Raw genomic sequence first — 17,945 nt, forward strand, 5'->3', positions numbered from 1 at the left:
GAATATTGTTATCAACACCTTTCAAAAGTATCTTAGGAAGCCCATTGAAAAAAAAGTGTCTAATGCAGTTCTATAGAAAATAAGAGCAGGCATCCTCTTTGTCAAGGGATGAGGGATGTTACACTGGTACGTTCACAGGAAAATGAAAAGGATATAGTGTTCTCCAGGCAGTTCCTCACATGCTGGCAGTTTTAAACATAGCACTAGGCTTTTGATTATGGTTTTGAAGCTGTCAAAGCACTATATGTTTGTACTTAGTGTTATTTAATGTAAGCAAGAATGGTTTATGCTCTCTCAAGGGTTTTCTCATATGACTAAGGCTGTGTAACATACGTCATAGTATATCTCTCGAGACAGCAGAAAATGGGTGTAGAAGTGAAATGCCTTACAGTTGCAGTACCCTATCCAACTAGCCTGGGAGACCTAACAGCTTCCTAGGAAAGATACTTCAACAGTGGAGACAAGCTTCATGGCAGGGAGACCACAGTCCTATTTACTTGCATTGACATCTGCACACATACCTATTGTCTGCCACGCTCTTTGGGAAGTGCCCTTCTGAGAAAGGTCCAACGTAAAGCGTGCATACGTATATAAACACCCACAGACAGGAGGTTGTGAAAGACAGAAAAGGATCAGGCTGTTCTGCTGTACTACAAAATAGATTTTCCTCGTCTAAAATAGTTGTTGCACACAGTGCATGAGAGAGAGAGAGGAATAGGGAGGAGATGAATGATCCATATTAAACATTTATGCTCTTTAAATTACCTTTAATTTACAAAGTCCTGTTGGTTGGGATTCGCAGGCCTGGCAGACTGCGTCGTACAGGGTCAGCACTCTGGAATTACTGTACTGGAAGCCATCATCAGTGATCTAAATGATACAAAAATCATCCTTATAAGTAATAATGTTCCATATGGAGACTGTCTGCTCATTTTGGAGCATATACTGTTGCACCCTTGAACTGGATGCCTGCCAATAAGATAAATTAAAGCACTTGTGAGTCGCTGTACTGCAAGCTAACAAATTACTTAATGTTCCAAAGTGGAAACTATTCATTAATAACTAAAAGATCTTTTGGCTTAGCAGGCATTCAACTTTTCTGATTGCTGTCAGGTATTTCTTTCCTTAGGTTTTTTATATTTTTGTTTATTTATTCAGTGTGCTTGTGGAGACTGCATAGGGACATGAGTACTATAAGGATGGTTTTCAGGGAGGTGTGAAATGAAAGCAAGATATTTGCCTGAAATTTTGGACTGCTTTCTTACTGTTTGGTAAATCAGTTAGTAATAACCTCAAAAAAAGAAAAAAAAAAGAAAAAAGTAAAGGATACTTCATGTTAACTTCTCAATAGTGCTAGGGTGGATAATACCAGACAGCAACAGTCCTATTTCCATAGGAAGGTATATCAGAAGGGCACTCCTGTACATGTAGGCACTTTAGAAAGCCTTAATTTAGGATGGCAGGTTTAATATATGGCTACTTGTACAATAAAAAAAGGGTTGTGTGAGTTTACGTTTATCTTTTGTTCCCCAATAAAAATGAAAAGATCTCAGAGTAGTGTGGAAACCCCAAATGTAAAAACACTTTTTGGGGAAGTAAAGTACTAGTAGTTGATCTAGCAGTTGGCAATCCTCCCTGCAGCAGGGGGGTGGAACTTGGTGATCCGTGAGGTCCCTTCCAACCCAAGTCATTCTATGACTCTAAAGGGTTGATCCTCCTCTCTGTGAGAAGGACAAAAGAGGCAGCACTCCAAGGCTGGCACTTCTCTGAACTGAAGTGCTTATTGGCAGCGGAACTTCCATTAAGAATATATTATTCTTAATGCATTTTACATTCCATTTCTCTCTTTAACCAGAGAGTCCAGTGTTGTTTCAGTGTTAGTGCACTAATAATGGGTGAAATGAGTAGACAAGGAAAAATATAAAAAGCTCGAAAATTGACTTAATTTTTATGTCTGAAGTGAGCATTGTGAACGGATGGTAACTTTCTTTTTAAATCTGTATTTTTTTCTACAGATTATTATAAACTTCCATTTTGATGCCTTTTTAGAATTGGGCCCTTTTATAGTTGTTTCAATTGCTTTTCCATTAGTCACCTTAGTGATGCGAAACCAAGTCCAAAAGCAGTGATGAGACTCGAGCTCGGGCCAACTTCTATTCAGATTGAGTTGACCCTTAAACGCCAACAGCTTCCTGAGAGCTGTGTCTTCCTGTTTGAATGCACATGTCCCCTGGAAGGGGGGAGCTGCTGCTTCTGGACCAGCAGTCAGGACAGGAAGGAGGTCTTTCCTTTTACCCAAAGAGCATTTCATGCACCACGAAGCTATCTTGGCTGCTTGTGCCACTCATCATTGAGATACAGTTTGATTCATGTGAATGTTCTATAAACAAGAAATGAAAGCTGTGAGAACTTGCTGAATTCAAATTCAGCTTCTGCCTCACTGGCTTCTGAGCAAATATTGTTCCTGCTCTTGACAAACACAGGCAATGATAACAAATTGAAGATAACCACAGACCTGCTTCCCAAATTAGGTAAGTGCCTGCCAGGCTCTCACACCCCTTCACCCAGATGTCTGCATGGACAGCCTGTGTCAACTGCTGCCCAGGTGGGAGATGTGTTTTGATATTTAAACCAATTATCCCATGAGCTCTGGTGTAGCCTGTGTACGCTTCATCGACATGCAGCAGCACCATGCCATAGGAAGAATAAGTAAAATGTGAAGCATGAATACATAAAAGAGGACTGAGAAGAGCTTGGGAAGCTCTTGTTCCCCCAGCATTGGTAGTGGAAAAAGCTGATGGGAAATTCTGCTGATTCCCTTGAAATTTGCTTTGAGTCAGAGGAGAGATTCTGAAATTATTGAACACTGTTTTTTACAAATATTTATTCTGATTTTGGAAAAAAACCTTTTTCCTGCATTTGAAAAAGTATCTATTAATGTAAATGTGAAGTTCAGCATTGAAATAAGTTATACCAGGAATTTTCTGGAGTGCAAATTTTTGAATGCTTGCGGAAATCATTTCAAACCGTTTTTTATCTTGAAAAGATCATCATTTCGTTCTCTGTGCTGTCACATAGAGCTCACTACCTTTGAAATCAAGCTCAGAGCTCAGCCTTCACAATTCATTCAGCAAAAAAATCCATGGGGGAGGACTTGGGGTAGCATGCCAAAGGGTGGGACTGAGGGGATTTAATTGTGCACGCATTGCACAGCCACTGAGCTGGTTCTGCTGCAGTGTTCAGAGGCGAGGGGAAAGGCAGCAGGCTCCCAAGTGCTGAGATTTCTTTGAACTCAAGCGCAAGGAGAAAAGCCTTTTACACGTGTTTTGGGAGGAAAAAAGATAAGAAAAACAATGCTAACCTTCTCGTGGCTGGAAGGCAGTTCCTGAAAGCAAACTGAGTCCTAATGCACTCTGAATGCACACCACCTATCCTGGTTGCACTGGAGAAAGGGCTGATGGACAAGCTGTGCTCCCACGGAAATTTTACACCCAAATGTTTTATTTTTATTTGTGACAGTGTTAAAAAAAAAATCTGCAGTCTTTCTTCCTTTGCAAGATATTTTTCTCATTGATGGAGCATTTAAATGAATTCAGTCTTAGCAAAGGAACTGATCTGCTGAAATAACCAGCCAGGCTGAGCACCAGACCAAGGGGAGCAGGCACAAGGCTCCAAGACAACAATTTATTTAGAAAATACATAGAAATATGTAGAATTTAAGTGTCACAAAAGAGGATAAAACCACAGCAGAGCTGACTCAGCTCATGCAGGCGCTGCACACAGTCATGCAAGTCCACACCATGCCATTGCTACTCAGTGCAATGCAAGTGTCTGCCTTGAAACCGGGGTCCGAGCCACTTTGCACTTACTTCCTAATCATGAATTTGAGCTGGAGTTTCCAGAAATGAAATACTAATGATTAACAATTGATTAGTCTAGCTGCATCAATCTCAGGTGATTACCTGAAGAAGTGATTGCAATTTGCACTTTTGGATTGCCTACAAAGACACCTGCTTTTAGCTCCTCTTGTTTTGGTTGTGTTTCCCCCCCCCCCCCATTAATGTGAGGCATCTCCTATTCTGAAGGGATGCACGTGTGCTTTGCATTTTAATTTACCACGACAACTGATTTTCTTCTTCTAAATCATGTCTTAGAAACGTAAGGAGAAATTCCTACTTTCACTTGCCATCTTGCGAACGGCTCATCGCCAGCTACAAAGTGCACAGCTTCCATCTCTGTAATGTTCAGGAGAGGAATCTGGCAGTCAACAGCCTTAGAGCTGAGAAAATCTGCTCGTGTGGTTTCTTGCTCTCTTGATATCCATTCGCCGTTGAGATGCTACAGTAAAACAGAAGGAGAGTGCAGAAACTGAGGGCTCATACAAAGAAGTTCCAGTTGTCAGCATATGCTTATATTTCTAATTAATAATAGAAGGCATTTACAGATGGTTTATTAAAAGAGGTGGTGTTGTTATTATAACCGCAGCAAAGAGCCATCCAGGCTGCTCTATGCAGGGAAGCGATCTGTTGCTTTAGGAAAGCACTTCGAATGAGCAGCTAGGATGAGCCAGGGGAAGGTGGTGGAGCAGCACTTTGGTTGCTCCTAGAGCTCTGCAGCTTGAGCATCTTCTGACTCTTTCAGGTAATGTCCACTGCTGAGCTAGACTGACTGCATCAGACATTACTACTCACTTAAGGCATGATTATAAGTGAGCAAGGTATGCCAATCTCAGCTGTGTCTTGTTAACATTGAAAGACTGAGCATCTTTTTTATGAGGTAGATTTATGAGATGAATCCAGCATCTATCTGTGCATGCAGATGTACAAAATAATTGAGTCCTAGCATTTTCCTTTTCTACAGTGGTTCATAATAAAATTATAGTGTGAATGGGGACTGCTAAGTCACAGCCTGAACCACTGATAGAGCACCTGAAGGAAAGACCCAGTCAGCGTGGGAGCACAGGTGAAGGCAATTCACCTATGCAACCAGAAGGGGGCTGGAGCCAGGCTCTACCCCTCTCTGACCTCATTTAAGAGCTGACTGCCGCTGAGGAAGTATCTCTTGGTGATGATCTCTCCTTCTGGAGTTCTTTCCTTGTGAGCCTGGGTCCTCAGAGGTGGGTGAGCATTCATTTTTCTTACTTTTGTAACATTTCCTTGTTTGCACTGGTCCCTTTGCCTTTATGTAGCCTTTATGTAGCCTTTATGTAGCGTTCACAGAAGAAGTGGGTTTAATAGTTGCTGGAACTTGTGACTTTGTATTGAACTATTGGAGCCTACAACTGTGTGGAGGAAACCTTGTGTTTAACTGCAACACTTAGCATTCAAACAAGTTTAAGGAAACAAGTAAGCGTGTGTATTGCAGATGCACAAAACGAGAAATAATATTCGTGATTTCAGGCTTCACTGGACTATAGTGTAGCTGAACCAAACATGAGTTAAACAAAACCCCGCAGAATAAATTGGCAAGATGTAACTTTGCATTTCTAAGGATTCAGGGAAGAGCTGTGCCTCTTCAGCTCCCTGAACTCATAGCAGTCGCACTGGCAATGGGATTTTCACCCACTGCGGCAATGGGAAGGCACTCTGTACTGCTCAGGGTTGAATAGTTTAATACAAACGTGTTACAGCATGACTGTATCATCAATACTTGACGAGCCCATGGGAAGTAGCTTACAATTAATCTGGTGACCTCACAGTGCAGCTGGGGAGAATCCTTGAAGCCAACACCGTACACACGGACACGACTGCAATCAGAAGTGCGAATGTCGCATAAGCCCCCGTTCTCCAAGCTTGTGATTTCCAAAGCTTGCTCTGAAATGATAGAATGTTTTAGACAGTAACACATGCTGTTCCTCCCTGGTTTGTCAGAGGCTGTGTGGTTGTCATTATGGTGTTGCGCTGTCTGAGCCTGTTAAGGTGTTGATTTGGGAGGATGGTGTGTTACGGCATAGGGTGCAGAAGCATCAAGGTGGGAAATGGAGGTATTTGAAGATGACTGAGCCATCAGACTCCTCATAAGATGAAACAACTGTGTAAAAGGCGTTCTTTTTTATTTCAAAGCTGTGGGTGTAATAAAAAGTATGGTCCTTAAAAGAATGCTTGCTTTGAGGATTAGTCTTTAACGGGTGACACTCAGCTCTGCACAGGGTCAGCACAAACGTTATGTACCACCTGAGTTTCCCTTAAATTCTATTTTGAGGCCTTAAATAGGGTTTAAGTGACGTACAAGTGCTGTCCTGTTTATGAGGTTGATTTTCACACATTACTGTTTTTAAAATCTTTTATGACTCTCAGATAAAGTTTCATTTGTATGCTGTTGAGCTTCAGGTGTTCATGATTTATAACTGCTCTGTGCTTTCCTATTGGAGTTATTTTACAGAGTCAAAATGAAAGGTCATTGAGCTGCCGAATTCACGCCTCTACCTCAGCCAAAATTTAATTGGGCAGATGTTCAGCTTAGGCTCTGGGATAGTGCAGTGCTCAGGAGGTCTCTGATATTCTCTGTCAGTACCACCAGTCTGTCAGGACCATGGCCTAGTGTGTTGTTCATGGCCTTGATAATTTGTAGTTCTGATGGTCAGGAGAAGCCATTATGATGACAAACAACATAAAACAGAAGACTTACTTCTTGTTTCCTGAACAATATTTCCCAGTAGGAGTATGACTGGGAGCCCTGGGAGGTGTGGCATGCTCCTGCATGCTGTACCATGAGCTATTTGCCTCCTACACGTTGGGGAGAGGCTGCAAAGCTTTTTTTGTTTCCCTGCCCCATCGTCATTGCTTTGGCAGAACAATATTGCCCGTTTTCTCTGAGCTGTAGCTTATCTGAAGCAGGAACTTAATGGTACATTGGCACAGTCCTGATTTAAGGGGCAGAATGCCCTTAGCTGAGCTGATAACCTTCCCCATACCTTGCTGTTCCTTTTGGGCTCTGTCATTTATGCTATAAGTAGGATGAATGCTGTTTAAACATTGCCAGATTGCAGCTCATAACAACATAGCTGCATGACTCTCATTCCTTTTCAGAGAAAGGAAGGCAAGCAACATAAATGTGAGAAATAGTGAAAAGATTTTTTCTGTACTTCTAAAATGCTTCCAGGTTTTTTTATTTTCTTATTTATTTTATTTTTGTTAGAGATCTTATTGCAGCAGTATTAGCAGCACTATTGGACATTTTGCAATATTTGTAAGAAGAGAAATGGTTTACAGCTTACTGGCATTCATGTTAGTTGAATTCCTATGATGTACAAAAATATTAGATGTATAGAATGGTTTTGATAAAGTGCTTTCTTCTGTGGTTAGTGCATAAAAAATAATTAAAAAAAAAAAAGCTTCATTACGTTTTTCATGAGATTTTAATGGTTCCCCCTACTAGTACTGAAGTAGCTCAGATTGCATTAACATTTTCATTATCATGGCGCTTCTTCAGGCTTCTGTGGGTGAAGTAAAACTCCATAATTTGGGAGTGAGTGAGGCACAGAAGCATGCTCCAGCAGCCCTTCCTTCTCCAGGCCAGGCTTTCAGGCTGGTTTCTTATGAGCTTTGCTTGCTTTTGAGAGGGTTCCTTACCTCTCCATGGGAATCCTGGCCCAACTGTGCTGAGGCCAAAGCAAAATGACCCAGCCTCAATGCTTTTTGAAATGACTTTGGGACAGGCTACTTCTAAAAGGTCTCAAAGATCTTGGCTGATTAGAGAGGAGCATGGGTTCAGTTCCATTTAGTTGTCGCTTTTTTGCTTTGTGCAAAGCAACAAGCAGGGAGCCAGACCCATCCCATTCCTTCACCCACAGAAGGAATTTACTGAAAAGAGTAGCAACCACAGAGGTGCTGATGGTGAATGCCCTTTCTGTAGGCATTTATGTGAGTCAGACTTGACAAGGAGCACAGGCTACATAATAGATGTAAAAAAAATAAAAATAAAAATCAGCATGAATGCACAATTGGTTTTAGAGGTATTTGCTGTGGTATATAATGTGCATAGACATCAAAGTAAAATGTAGATATTTGACACAAAATCAAGAGTTTTGTAAAACTACACTTATCTGTCCATTACTAAGATTTCAATGTAGTTCATGTTTGATTTCCAGCTTCGATTAGAAGTATATCCTAGGAGAAATAAACATCCTTCTGCAGTGTTTGAAAGCTATACATGTAACTTCGGGCTGGAGAAGTAGGTCTGAAATCAAAACTGGCAAGAAGTTTGTTCAAATAATGAGAAGGGAATGGAGTGCCTCCTTTTCTTGCTCAGGGTGATGAATAAGCACCTAGGTCATGAAAAACAAATCAAGCGCCATATCATAAGCATCAGCTTCATGATGAAGCTTCATGCTGTTGAAGTGGAAAAGAAAATTGCCCGTGTTAATAGTCCAATACAATATTTATAAAGCAGGTTTTTTGAAAGCAGGTGGATACACACGGGCCAAGCTCGCTTTCCTGTGCCCTGATATGGCTGGTTTCAAGCCAGCCCTGTGCTGGAAATTATCAAGCTGTCTGAGCAAGCTCCAGTGCTTACTGGCATGGCTGTGGGCACCAGATATGTGGCTGCGAAAGGTCTGGCCGTGGCTGTCTAGTGCTTGGTTGTATTACAGCTTGGGCAAAGCAAGTCTGAATCTTTCTCTTTTCAAATACATCCAAAACTATTATCTATATTTAGCGTGTAGTGTTATTCCAGCAGTCATATGCACAATTATTGAATGTATTATTCTGGAACCTGTACCTAACGTAAAGCTCATCTGAAAATCCTCCCCAAGAAGAAAAGGACTAGCTATTTTATTCTCTTTCCCAGGATTTTTGCACACCAGTGATTTCCCTGGCTTCTAGATGAAGAGTATGCTCTTCCCTGCTCGCAAAACCCAAAGAACTTGAGTTTGTCTGAGTAGCAAGTTACAGGCTTATGCTCTTTAGCTGACATGAGAAGGACCTGGTTTTCTGCTTTGGTGGTCTGTAGTATCCAAGATGGATTGCAGATGTGTGTTATGAGTGAACCAACCATTGCTGTGTGGGTGCACTTTGGGTCATTATGAAAGGTGGCCAAAACCTGAGATCTGAACAGGAACCTGGGAGTCTATCCTGTCCCTGGTAAATACTGTGTTTGACTAAATTCCCATTTACCTGCCAATCTTTTTACTGATAGTTTCTCTTTAAATTTTCTGGTTTGTCTTAGCAGCAATTAGTGCCAGAGACTGAAGTGAGAGCAAGAGCAAGCCCTGGCAGAGGGTGGCAAAGGCGTTTTGTGAGCACTTTATCTCCCTGCTTGTGAGAAATGAACTGCTTCAATTTCACACTGAAAGCATCCATGTGCTGCTACAATATGGAAGATTATTTTTGCTTTAGAAAGCTCACTATGACATTTTATGTCTATTTGATCTCTTCTATTTTTAAAAGGCTCACTAGCAATTTACTTCGGCAATAGAAGGGGAAGAAAAGTATGCTGTTAACTATAGAATATTGCCTCTTTTCTAAATGGTCCTGAAGCATGGTAAAATATAAGATCTGATTGCACGTTCAGAGTACTCGTTGTCATACCAAAGCAGATCTCATTGTCAGTCTCTTGCAGGCGCTTCAGAGCAGGACCCTGGGCAGCCACACTCTATGCAAAGGCTGCTATGATGGAGCTCCAAAGGATGTTGGCAGGAAGAGGCTTGTGGGCATCATCATGTTCTTTATGGCCAAGCTAGTGTCCGATTGTTTGTTTTTAGTAATTTTTTCTTCCTTAGGCTTACTGAGTTGGAGTAAGATCAAGTAATTTTGAACATTTTTATTCATAGTTGTTTGAACATAACATATATGTATAACATAAAGGAGGTGGCAGGCTCTTTTGCAGGATGTGGTGTGATAGGATGAGGAGAAATGCTTTAGAAATAAAAAGAGACAAGATTTAGATTGGGCATAAGGCTAAAAGCTCTTTACAATAAGAGTAGTGAGACACTGACACCAGTTGCCCGCAGAGGCTGTGGATTCCCCATCCCTGCAGACACTCAAGATCAAGTTGGACTGGGCTCTGAGCCTCTGATGAAGCTGTTGGTGTCCCTGTTCATGATAGGGGGGTTGGACCAGATGGCCTTTAATGGATCCTTCCAACTCAAACAATTCTGTGATTCTATATACTGATAGATTCTAGAATAGATTGTAGGTAGATTTATAGAAAATAAAGCATGGTTTAAAGAAGTTTTATGTTTACACTTAATTTTTGGCTTTGATCAATTTAAACAGGACCTTTAAATGTTTAGTAGGTTTTAGTTCTGTAGCTCATAAATTGCCTTGATTTTGTTATTTATCCTGCTTGTGTATGTGAGTATCTGAGGAAGGAGGTTGTTCTGAGCTTTTTCTTTTGTTTTGGTTTTAACAAGATTTAAGACTGAAATTTCCTGCAGGGCCTGCAAACAGCTTGGTTTAAAGAAGTTATAGGCATGCATCTGGATTGTCTGGCTTGGGTCAGTTTAAATTATATCTGTAATTTTGTAAACTTCTCCAGCATTGAATTCTATATACTTCAGAAAATGGTTTTGTTTAACTATGTTTCACTGAACTTCCTTCACTGCTTTGCATTAAAGCAAATAAAGTAATCACCAGAAGAAACTAATCTCCTTGATCTGATTTGCAGGAAATTCTGTGGATCACTAAGCATGCAAACTTCCATGTCCCTTATCATGAGGATTTGGTATCCTTTTAAAACTTAGTTTCTATTGACTTTTTAACTATCAGGCTAATAGCACTCTTATAGCTCAGCCTGGTCTGTGCTTTGAGTGGAAAGAACTGGGAATTAAACCAGTAGATTAAGGCTGCTATTGATGTTTGTCTTTTCCGATGTGTATAGTGTGTCTGCTCTGTCAAAAAGTGAAGTAAAATTGCTGTGAAAAGAAGAAAAGTCTCAAAAATGACATGAAGCTTGTCAGTCCCTGAGAACTACTTGGAAAACTCTAGGCAGAAATGTTTTCTTTGACAGAGGAAAGTCTGTCTCCATCCATATAAGAGACCTCAGTGGCGTAAGTTAGGGGATATCAATGATAGGTTAGGCTAGGGTCATTTTTCATTTGTTTGTTTCTTTTGTAAATGTTGCATTTGTTAAACAGTAATGTTTTTGTTTTATCCTATCAACATCTTTTGGTTGGAGTCAGAGAATCACTCAGGTTGGAAGTGACCTTAAAGTTCATTGCCTCTAAGCACGACCTAAACATACTACCTTCACTCTAACGACCCTCTGCTAAATCATGCCCCTGAGCACCACATCCAAAAGGTTTTTAGACCCATCCAGAATGGTGACTCAACCACCTGCATGTTCCAGTGCTTAACAACCCTTTCTGTGAAGAAGTGTTTCCTGATACCCAACCTAAGCCTACCCTGGCCAACTTAAGGCCATTTCCCCTTGTCCTGTCACCAGCGAGTTAATCGTTCTAAAAGTATGAGAATGGCATTTTCAAAAACAGGTAAATCCTATATTCAAAGAATAATCTTTGAAAAGTTCAGAACAAATAATCTCAAATTCTTGGTATTTAGTCATTATGGATTTATAATGGCAACTGATGTTTTTCTTTTTGTAGTCTGAAAAGAATATAATGGAGTAAAATTTTTGGGTCAATATCTATAGGTACCTATAATCAAACAATTTTATTCATATAAGATGCTGTCATTAGCAATAATTGTTACTAGTGAAATTATTTATTAACTTATTTGCAGTTAGCTTAGTAGCAGTAGTAGTTAACTCACGCAAATGAGGCCCACTTCTCTGTAGATGGCTTGAAGAAAGAAATGTTATGTTTCAAAGTAAACACTTAAAAATATTTGAATTTTAGATTTTCCTTATAAATTTTTTTTAACTGGGAAAAAGCTTAATAACTGAAGCCAGTAACGTTACTTAAGTGTTTTCATATTTATTTTTTAAACTATTTTTTCAGGATGATCTGATAGGCTGAGGAAAGTTGGTTATTAAGTGCAGATAATATCAAAATTAAGGTTTTCATATTCAAGTTGCATATAATCTCTTTTGGATAGTATTGATATCTCTGTGAAAATTCCTTCATTCCTTTAATGTCATCCTGAAGAATGTAAGAATAAATTCATAATGTCTTTAAGCTCTAAGAACACTGTCTGAATGAAATTGAAGCAGTGTTCTTGTGGCTACAGTATATGGAGATCTGCATGAAGTGTTCCATGCCTTACAGGCATTATTACTGAAGTGTACTTGGTATATACAGTTGAGTTAGCTTCCAAACTGTAATCTAATAACACTGCCTCATTTACTGTCCAGCAGTTGTTGAATGAACAAGTACGTATTCGAGGGAACATGGGAAGCATGGGTACAGGAAATTTTCAGGCATCCTCCCTCAGTAGGGTGGATATGAAACTCAGAATTATAGAAATAAAAAGGCAATAATCAATATGAGCAAAAAGTGAAAAGAAAGGGATGTTGGTGAAGAGAGACGTAATTTTTCCTTGATAACATAAACTTAATCAAAGTAATAATAACGGTGACGTTGATAACATTGTATCCACCAAAGTCAGTGGAATTCTTATAATGAAGAGGAAAATTAAGCCCAATGACTTATTAATTAATAGAAAATAAGCTTTTGAAATTATTAAATGGGCATTATGCTTATTTTCGTAATAATGCCCTCTTTAATAGTAATGCTATGCTGCTCACTGCTCTCACAGCCATGATTGACACAACTTTTGAAATCTAATTTTGAGACATTGATACAATTATTTGTTACAGTGCATTGCATTTTCTCTACCATATGAAGGGATTTGCCCAGTCAGCCAGAAGCGTGGTGGTGTATATTTGTTTATTTACTAATCTACAGACCAGTTTTAAAAAGCAATTAGTTCCTGTGGTGAGGATCAGACAAATTCCATTATTTCAAGCATTTGTCTATTTTTGAAGTGCTCATGGAGATAAAATGTTTTAGGTCTTCACTGAAGGTATCTCATACCAGCATTGCAGGCTGGTAGCGGAGGCTGCCACCTCTACGCTGCTGAGTAGTATGTTTCTATGTAGGTGTCCAACTGATTTAAGGAATTAACTACTTTTTTGCTGGTATTCATTCTACGCTTTGTGTAGACTAACTTATGCACGACAAGTTTCTATTGACCCACTACACCCTAATGACTCCTTCTGTGCTGTTGTGAAGTATCACGCAGGCGAAGCACACATTACTTGTGCTGAGGAAAAGCCATTTACTTGACAGACTAACAGCCCTTAAATAACCATTATGGCACCATGATCTGGAGTGTAAAGACCACTGAACTGATAGAAGTAGGAGAGATATTTATTGCAAAGTCAATATGTTTAAATGCAGAATCTGAAGGGCAGATGCTTGACTTAGACAACTGAAATCCACTATCCCCTTTCACCTCAGGATCTTGAAATCATTTAAATCTTTAAACTGCTCCCTCATGTTTCATCCTTAATAAAAGAGTGAAGCTTAAAAATCAGGCACAATTGTGTAAACCATGAGATTTCTCCTGTACTTGTTTCATGATCCTGGAGGTGTTCAAGTAACGCGTGGATGCGTGGCTAGAGGCCATGGGTTGGACTTGGTGATCTTAGAGGCCTTTTCCAGCCTTTATGACTTGATGATTTTGAGTCCCTGCCTTTGGCCTGTAACAGCTGACCCAGTGCTGCTACTCCATATAATTTTATTTTAGAATAGTTTGTACTTTAATTATAACACATGAACAGGACTTGGCCCAAAGCGATATGATAATGTCATCTGGGCTATCAATTAAAATAGGTCTATACAGCCCACTGTTGTGGAGGGATTCGAGGGATCCATATCGCTGCGTTTCACAGCCCTGGAAATGCACTTGGATTCACAGAATTTATTAGTAACAATATACAGACAGGCAGACACATATTGTGATATGAGAATTTTCTATCTGTAAGTGTGAGAGGTAAGTGTTAACTTTCCATCTTCTCACTGTCCTTTTTTGCTCACTTCTTTTCATTGCTGGCTATATTTTTTCCAGAACTTTCCACATAGAAATTTAAACTTCAAGTGTCATTACTTCACTGAAACTAATTTGTCCTTATTATTCCTCATTACCTTTTATCTTGTAATTGCTCTTTAGAGCTTCATACAATCTGCATATTACATTCCTCTAAGAGTGCTTTACTAGTCCTGATTTTTTTTTTTATAATCAACATGGTCAATATATACAAACGGTAAGCACCAACCTGATTTGCTATACGCAGTAATTGGATTCTGCATTTAATTACAGGTGGTAACGACATTTTAAGCACCTTATACAGGTGTTGGGAGGGGGGGGGTTATGAAATGTTAAGCAACATTAAGAAAGTCTGAGCTTCTGGAGCATTGCCAAATTTCAGAGGTGCCTTTCAACTCCAAATTGCAGTTTTCATGGGAGGATAATTATAGCTCTGGCCACCTGGACCGCTCCTGCTGGAGGCAGGCGGAGCGAGGGAGTACGACTGTCTGCGAGCCATGCTTTGCATCTTCTCTCTTTATCCATTTTTTTTCTTTCCCCTTTTAAATTATTCCAAATACGTTACCAATTGTATTCTGATCCCTAAAAATGCTGCATGGCCATCTCTGTTTTTCACATGTGCATGTGTTCTGGTCAAAACTGAGTGGCAGAGCTCGTTGTTTTAAATTGACAGCATAGCTGAGATTGGGTAACCTTGGAAAAGATACTTGAATTTTGAATTATATTGATGGTCTCTTTGATCTTGGGGGAGTTCTAATTCACATATAAAATTTCAGCCAGAGAAAATTAGATGGAGATTTGTTTTGGAGCTAATGAGAGAATATATAGCCAAGAAAAGGAGTTGCCATCTCCTTCGTTACTCATGTAATGTGGGAAAGTAACTTCTTCTTAACTCTGGAACTTAATGTTATTGATCTGGGATATATAAAAGTTTTCTTTCTTTTTAAAATACATGCATTTAAACTTAATGTATAAAAAGATGTTCTGTCATATTCAATACATTGTCTTGATTTCTTTTATAGAAGAGCAGCAAGCAGTTTTGTGTGTCCTGCAGAAACCTAATTCAGTTCCAAATTTCTACTCCTATTCTTGCCTTCCTACTTGTGCTTATTAGCAAAAAGGCCCTTAGGCTTATCCTGCTTGTGTTTGCACAGTGAGGGCTGCCCATGCTCAGCAGACGGGTCAGGCTGCATGAGCAGCCAGTCAGGGAGCTCAAGCTGTTCCTGTTAGAAGATGCAGCTTTATATTTCTGAGATTAATCTTAATTCTTCATCTCTTATAGCATTTTCTGGTGTGAAATCCTGTCTTTAGTGACGTCAGCAGGACTCTGAGGACATCCAATCTTCTGAACTGTTATTTAAGAAGCACTTCATTGTTCTGCCATCCTGCAATAATTTTGCTTGCAAATGGATGTTACATCATATGCTGTTTGAGTAGTAAACTTCTGCCTGTGAAATGTGAAAAGGAGTGCTTATCTTAAAAGAACATTGCCAATAAAACACTAAAATGAAGAACAGCTAAAGGTGAAGCTCAAGCTGGTACTTATATCTTGTTTGTCTGTACTGAATTAGCTAGCTGACCTTTCCTAAGCATTATAATGTCCAAGTGATTGAAGTGCCGGAACTCAAATTTTATTTCTCCTTGTAGGACATCTGACCTCTGGCTGGATGTGTAGATTTCCTTTCCATTGTGTTTCTAAGATCAGGTACTTTTATAGGTACATGGCTTCTGTATTGTTGTATAGAGAAATAGAAAAAACCTATTTGAGATCACTTAGAAATGAATTCATAAATAGTCTGCAATGCATGAAGCTCATCGTAGTACATCACATTGCTTCACGGAGTGCCATCACAGCACTCTTTCTTCTGCATAGCCAATAAACTCATAGTCAAAAGAACTTCATAGAATCATTTGAGTTGGAAGGGACCTTTAAGGGCCATCTGGTCCAACTCGCCTGCAGTGATCAGGAACACCTACAGCTCAACAGGTTGCTATGAGCACAGTCATGCCTGAACTTGCATGTCTCTGGGGATGGAGCATCTACCACCTCTCTGGGCAACCTGTACCAGTGTCTTTAAGTTAAAGGAGTGAACAAATTCAGGTTCCAGAATCTAGAACTTTGACTTTTGGATGTTGTATGACAGACATAAACCTTCTGAGATAAGCTGTAGATGAATTTGGACTTAGTCATTTTTTAATGATTATGAGCCTTTGTCAGTACTTTTGGAGGAAGTATTTTCTGTCATTGGGGCCACAAGTATGCACAGTGCATGCAGAAATATGATTCAAAGATTTTTGCACAGTTATAAAATCACGACATGCAGAAGTCAGTAAAGGAGAAAAGAGCTCTTATCACTAAAACTTTGGCAAGTGTGCTGAGCATGCTGAGAAGTTAATTGTCAATCCTATGTTCCCTAAATGGAAGTAAGCCCTTCCCTTTAAGGGGACTAACAAGATGATGATCTTCATACTGTTGCCACTGACATTAGGGAAAATTTACACTGCCTTCCACTCATCTGTCATTTGGAAAAACTGAGAACTCTTTGGGTGACACAATCTGGGAAGACTCATCAATAGCAATTTATGTATTCACAGGTATATTTTTCAAAGTGTTCTCTGCTTGGAGAACCTATGTTAAAGACATTGCTAAGTAGTTTTATTGTCTATATGAATGTTTAGGAATCAGCAGCTCTTCTTTAAGATCCTTATTTTCATGTTTAAAACATCTCAGAGGTTTCCATGGGCTATGAAGTCTATTGTGAGACGTGCTGCATGGTCAGGGCTTTACTCTGTACAAGCTGGCAGATGGATTATAAATGGAAAAGAAGGAAATAATCTATATGTGGCAGAGAAGAGTTTCAATGTTGAAGTGAATCCCTCTAACCTGTTGTGATATTTTGAATTCTGTTTTTATGTTCTGTGTGAGTTTCCAGTATCCCCAGGATGTGGAGTAGAGCACAAGTAATTGCTGTCCTACCTCTCTGTCATAGACAGCTGTTGATGAGAAGGTGTCATATCATCCCACTGGTACAGTGGGGAACTAGAAAATTGAATGGGAATTGTTCCCTATGTCAGGGGTGCCCTTGGAAAGACATCTCTGCATATTGAGAACTCATGCTCCTACTTTTTCCTCCAGAGAAAATAAATAGTGGTGTTTCAACATGGTAATTTCTACTACGTTTGTATTTAATGCTTTCTCTTCTGAGCACTCTTTACATAGCTACAAAGCATTCTTCTCAGGCTGCAATTATGAATGTGTTTTGTAGGTTTTCTCAGATGAAAAATAACATTTGTACTTAAAGTTTGTCTACTGAATATATGTCAAGGTATTAGTTTAAAAAATACAGGTTCGTAGCTGTAATGTGCACTGCAACTCGGTGAGGGCTTTGGGACAGTGGCATTAAGCTGTAATGTGTGACAGACATGGATCATTTTACTGCACTTTGAGCTGGTGAATGAGCTGGGGGAAGTGCCCTTTGTAGAGCTGCATTAAGCCTTAAAGCCATTCTCACCTGATTTTTGCTGCAGTAAAATGCTAACTAGGCACAGACTCCAAGTGAGGTAGCTGTGGGGTTACAGATGTGGCAGCGCTGATGTCAGTGTAGTTTGAGGTCTATATAGGGGTGTGAGGGAGCACACCCTATTGGCATGAGGTGCTGGGAAAGTGAATGGGATTTTTGGAAGAGAGCCTTCTGTGTCTTGTTAGGCAAGTTGCTCAAGCAGTGAATATTACTGTTGGTGTGCTCGCACCCAGACAATGTTTTCCCAATTGCAGCAACTTGTCTCTTCTGAGAGCCTGAAGCCCAGTGTGCTGCCCTAGGGACCTGGCTCATCCTGAGGCTGCTCTGAGCATGCAGTGACAAACCACAGTTCCTTAGGACAGCTTATGCTCAGTGCCAAACTGGAGGCCAGGAAAAGGGAAGTGGAGCGCTACTCTCTTCCTGGTGCAGTCTCAGGGCATGTTTCTGGGCTTTGCCCTTGTTTATAGTTGATGTAACA

At 39.9% G+C, this 17,945-nt stretch overlaps 1 protein-coding gene across 1 annotated transcript in view; it reads right to left on the reverse strand.

The window, feature by feature from the left end:
* The window catches only part of LOC136057731 (von Willebrand factor D and EGF domain-containing protein-like), a 161,992-nt gene that overhangs the window by 71,427 nt on the left and 72,620 nt on the right, over window positions 1-17,945 (reverse strand). The window contains exons 12-14 of the mRNA XM_065750577.1: window positions 5,677-5,813; window positions 4,177-4,338; window positions 766-870 (exon numbers count right to left, since the gene is read on the reverse strand). Coding sequence (XP_065606649.1) covers window positions 766-870; window positions 4,177-4,338; window positions 5,677-5,813 — 404 coding nt within the window. The remainder of the gene's footprint in view (window positions 1-765; window positions 871-4,176; window positions 4,339-5,676; window positions 5,814-17,945) is intronic.

This window comes from Cyrtonyx montezumae, unplaced genomic scaffold (assembly GCF_038088225.1).
Source record: "Cyrtonyx montezumae isolate F1298 unplaced genomic scaffold, pur_monq_1.0 scaffold_7, whole genome shotgun sequence".
NCBI classification, from domain to species: Eukaryota; Metazoa; Chordata; class Aves; order Galliformes; family Odontophoridae; genus Cyrtonyx; species Cyrtonyx montezumae.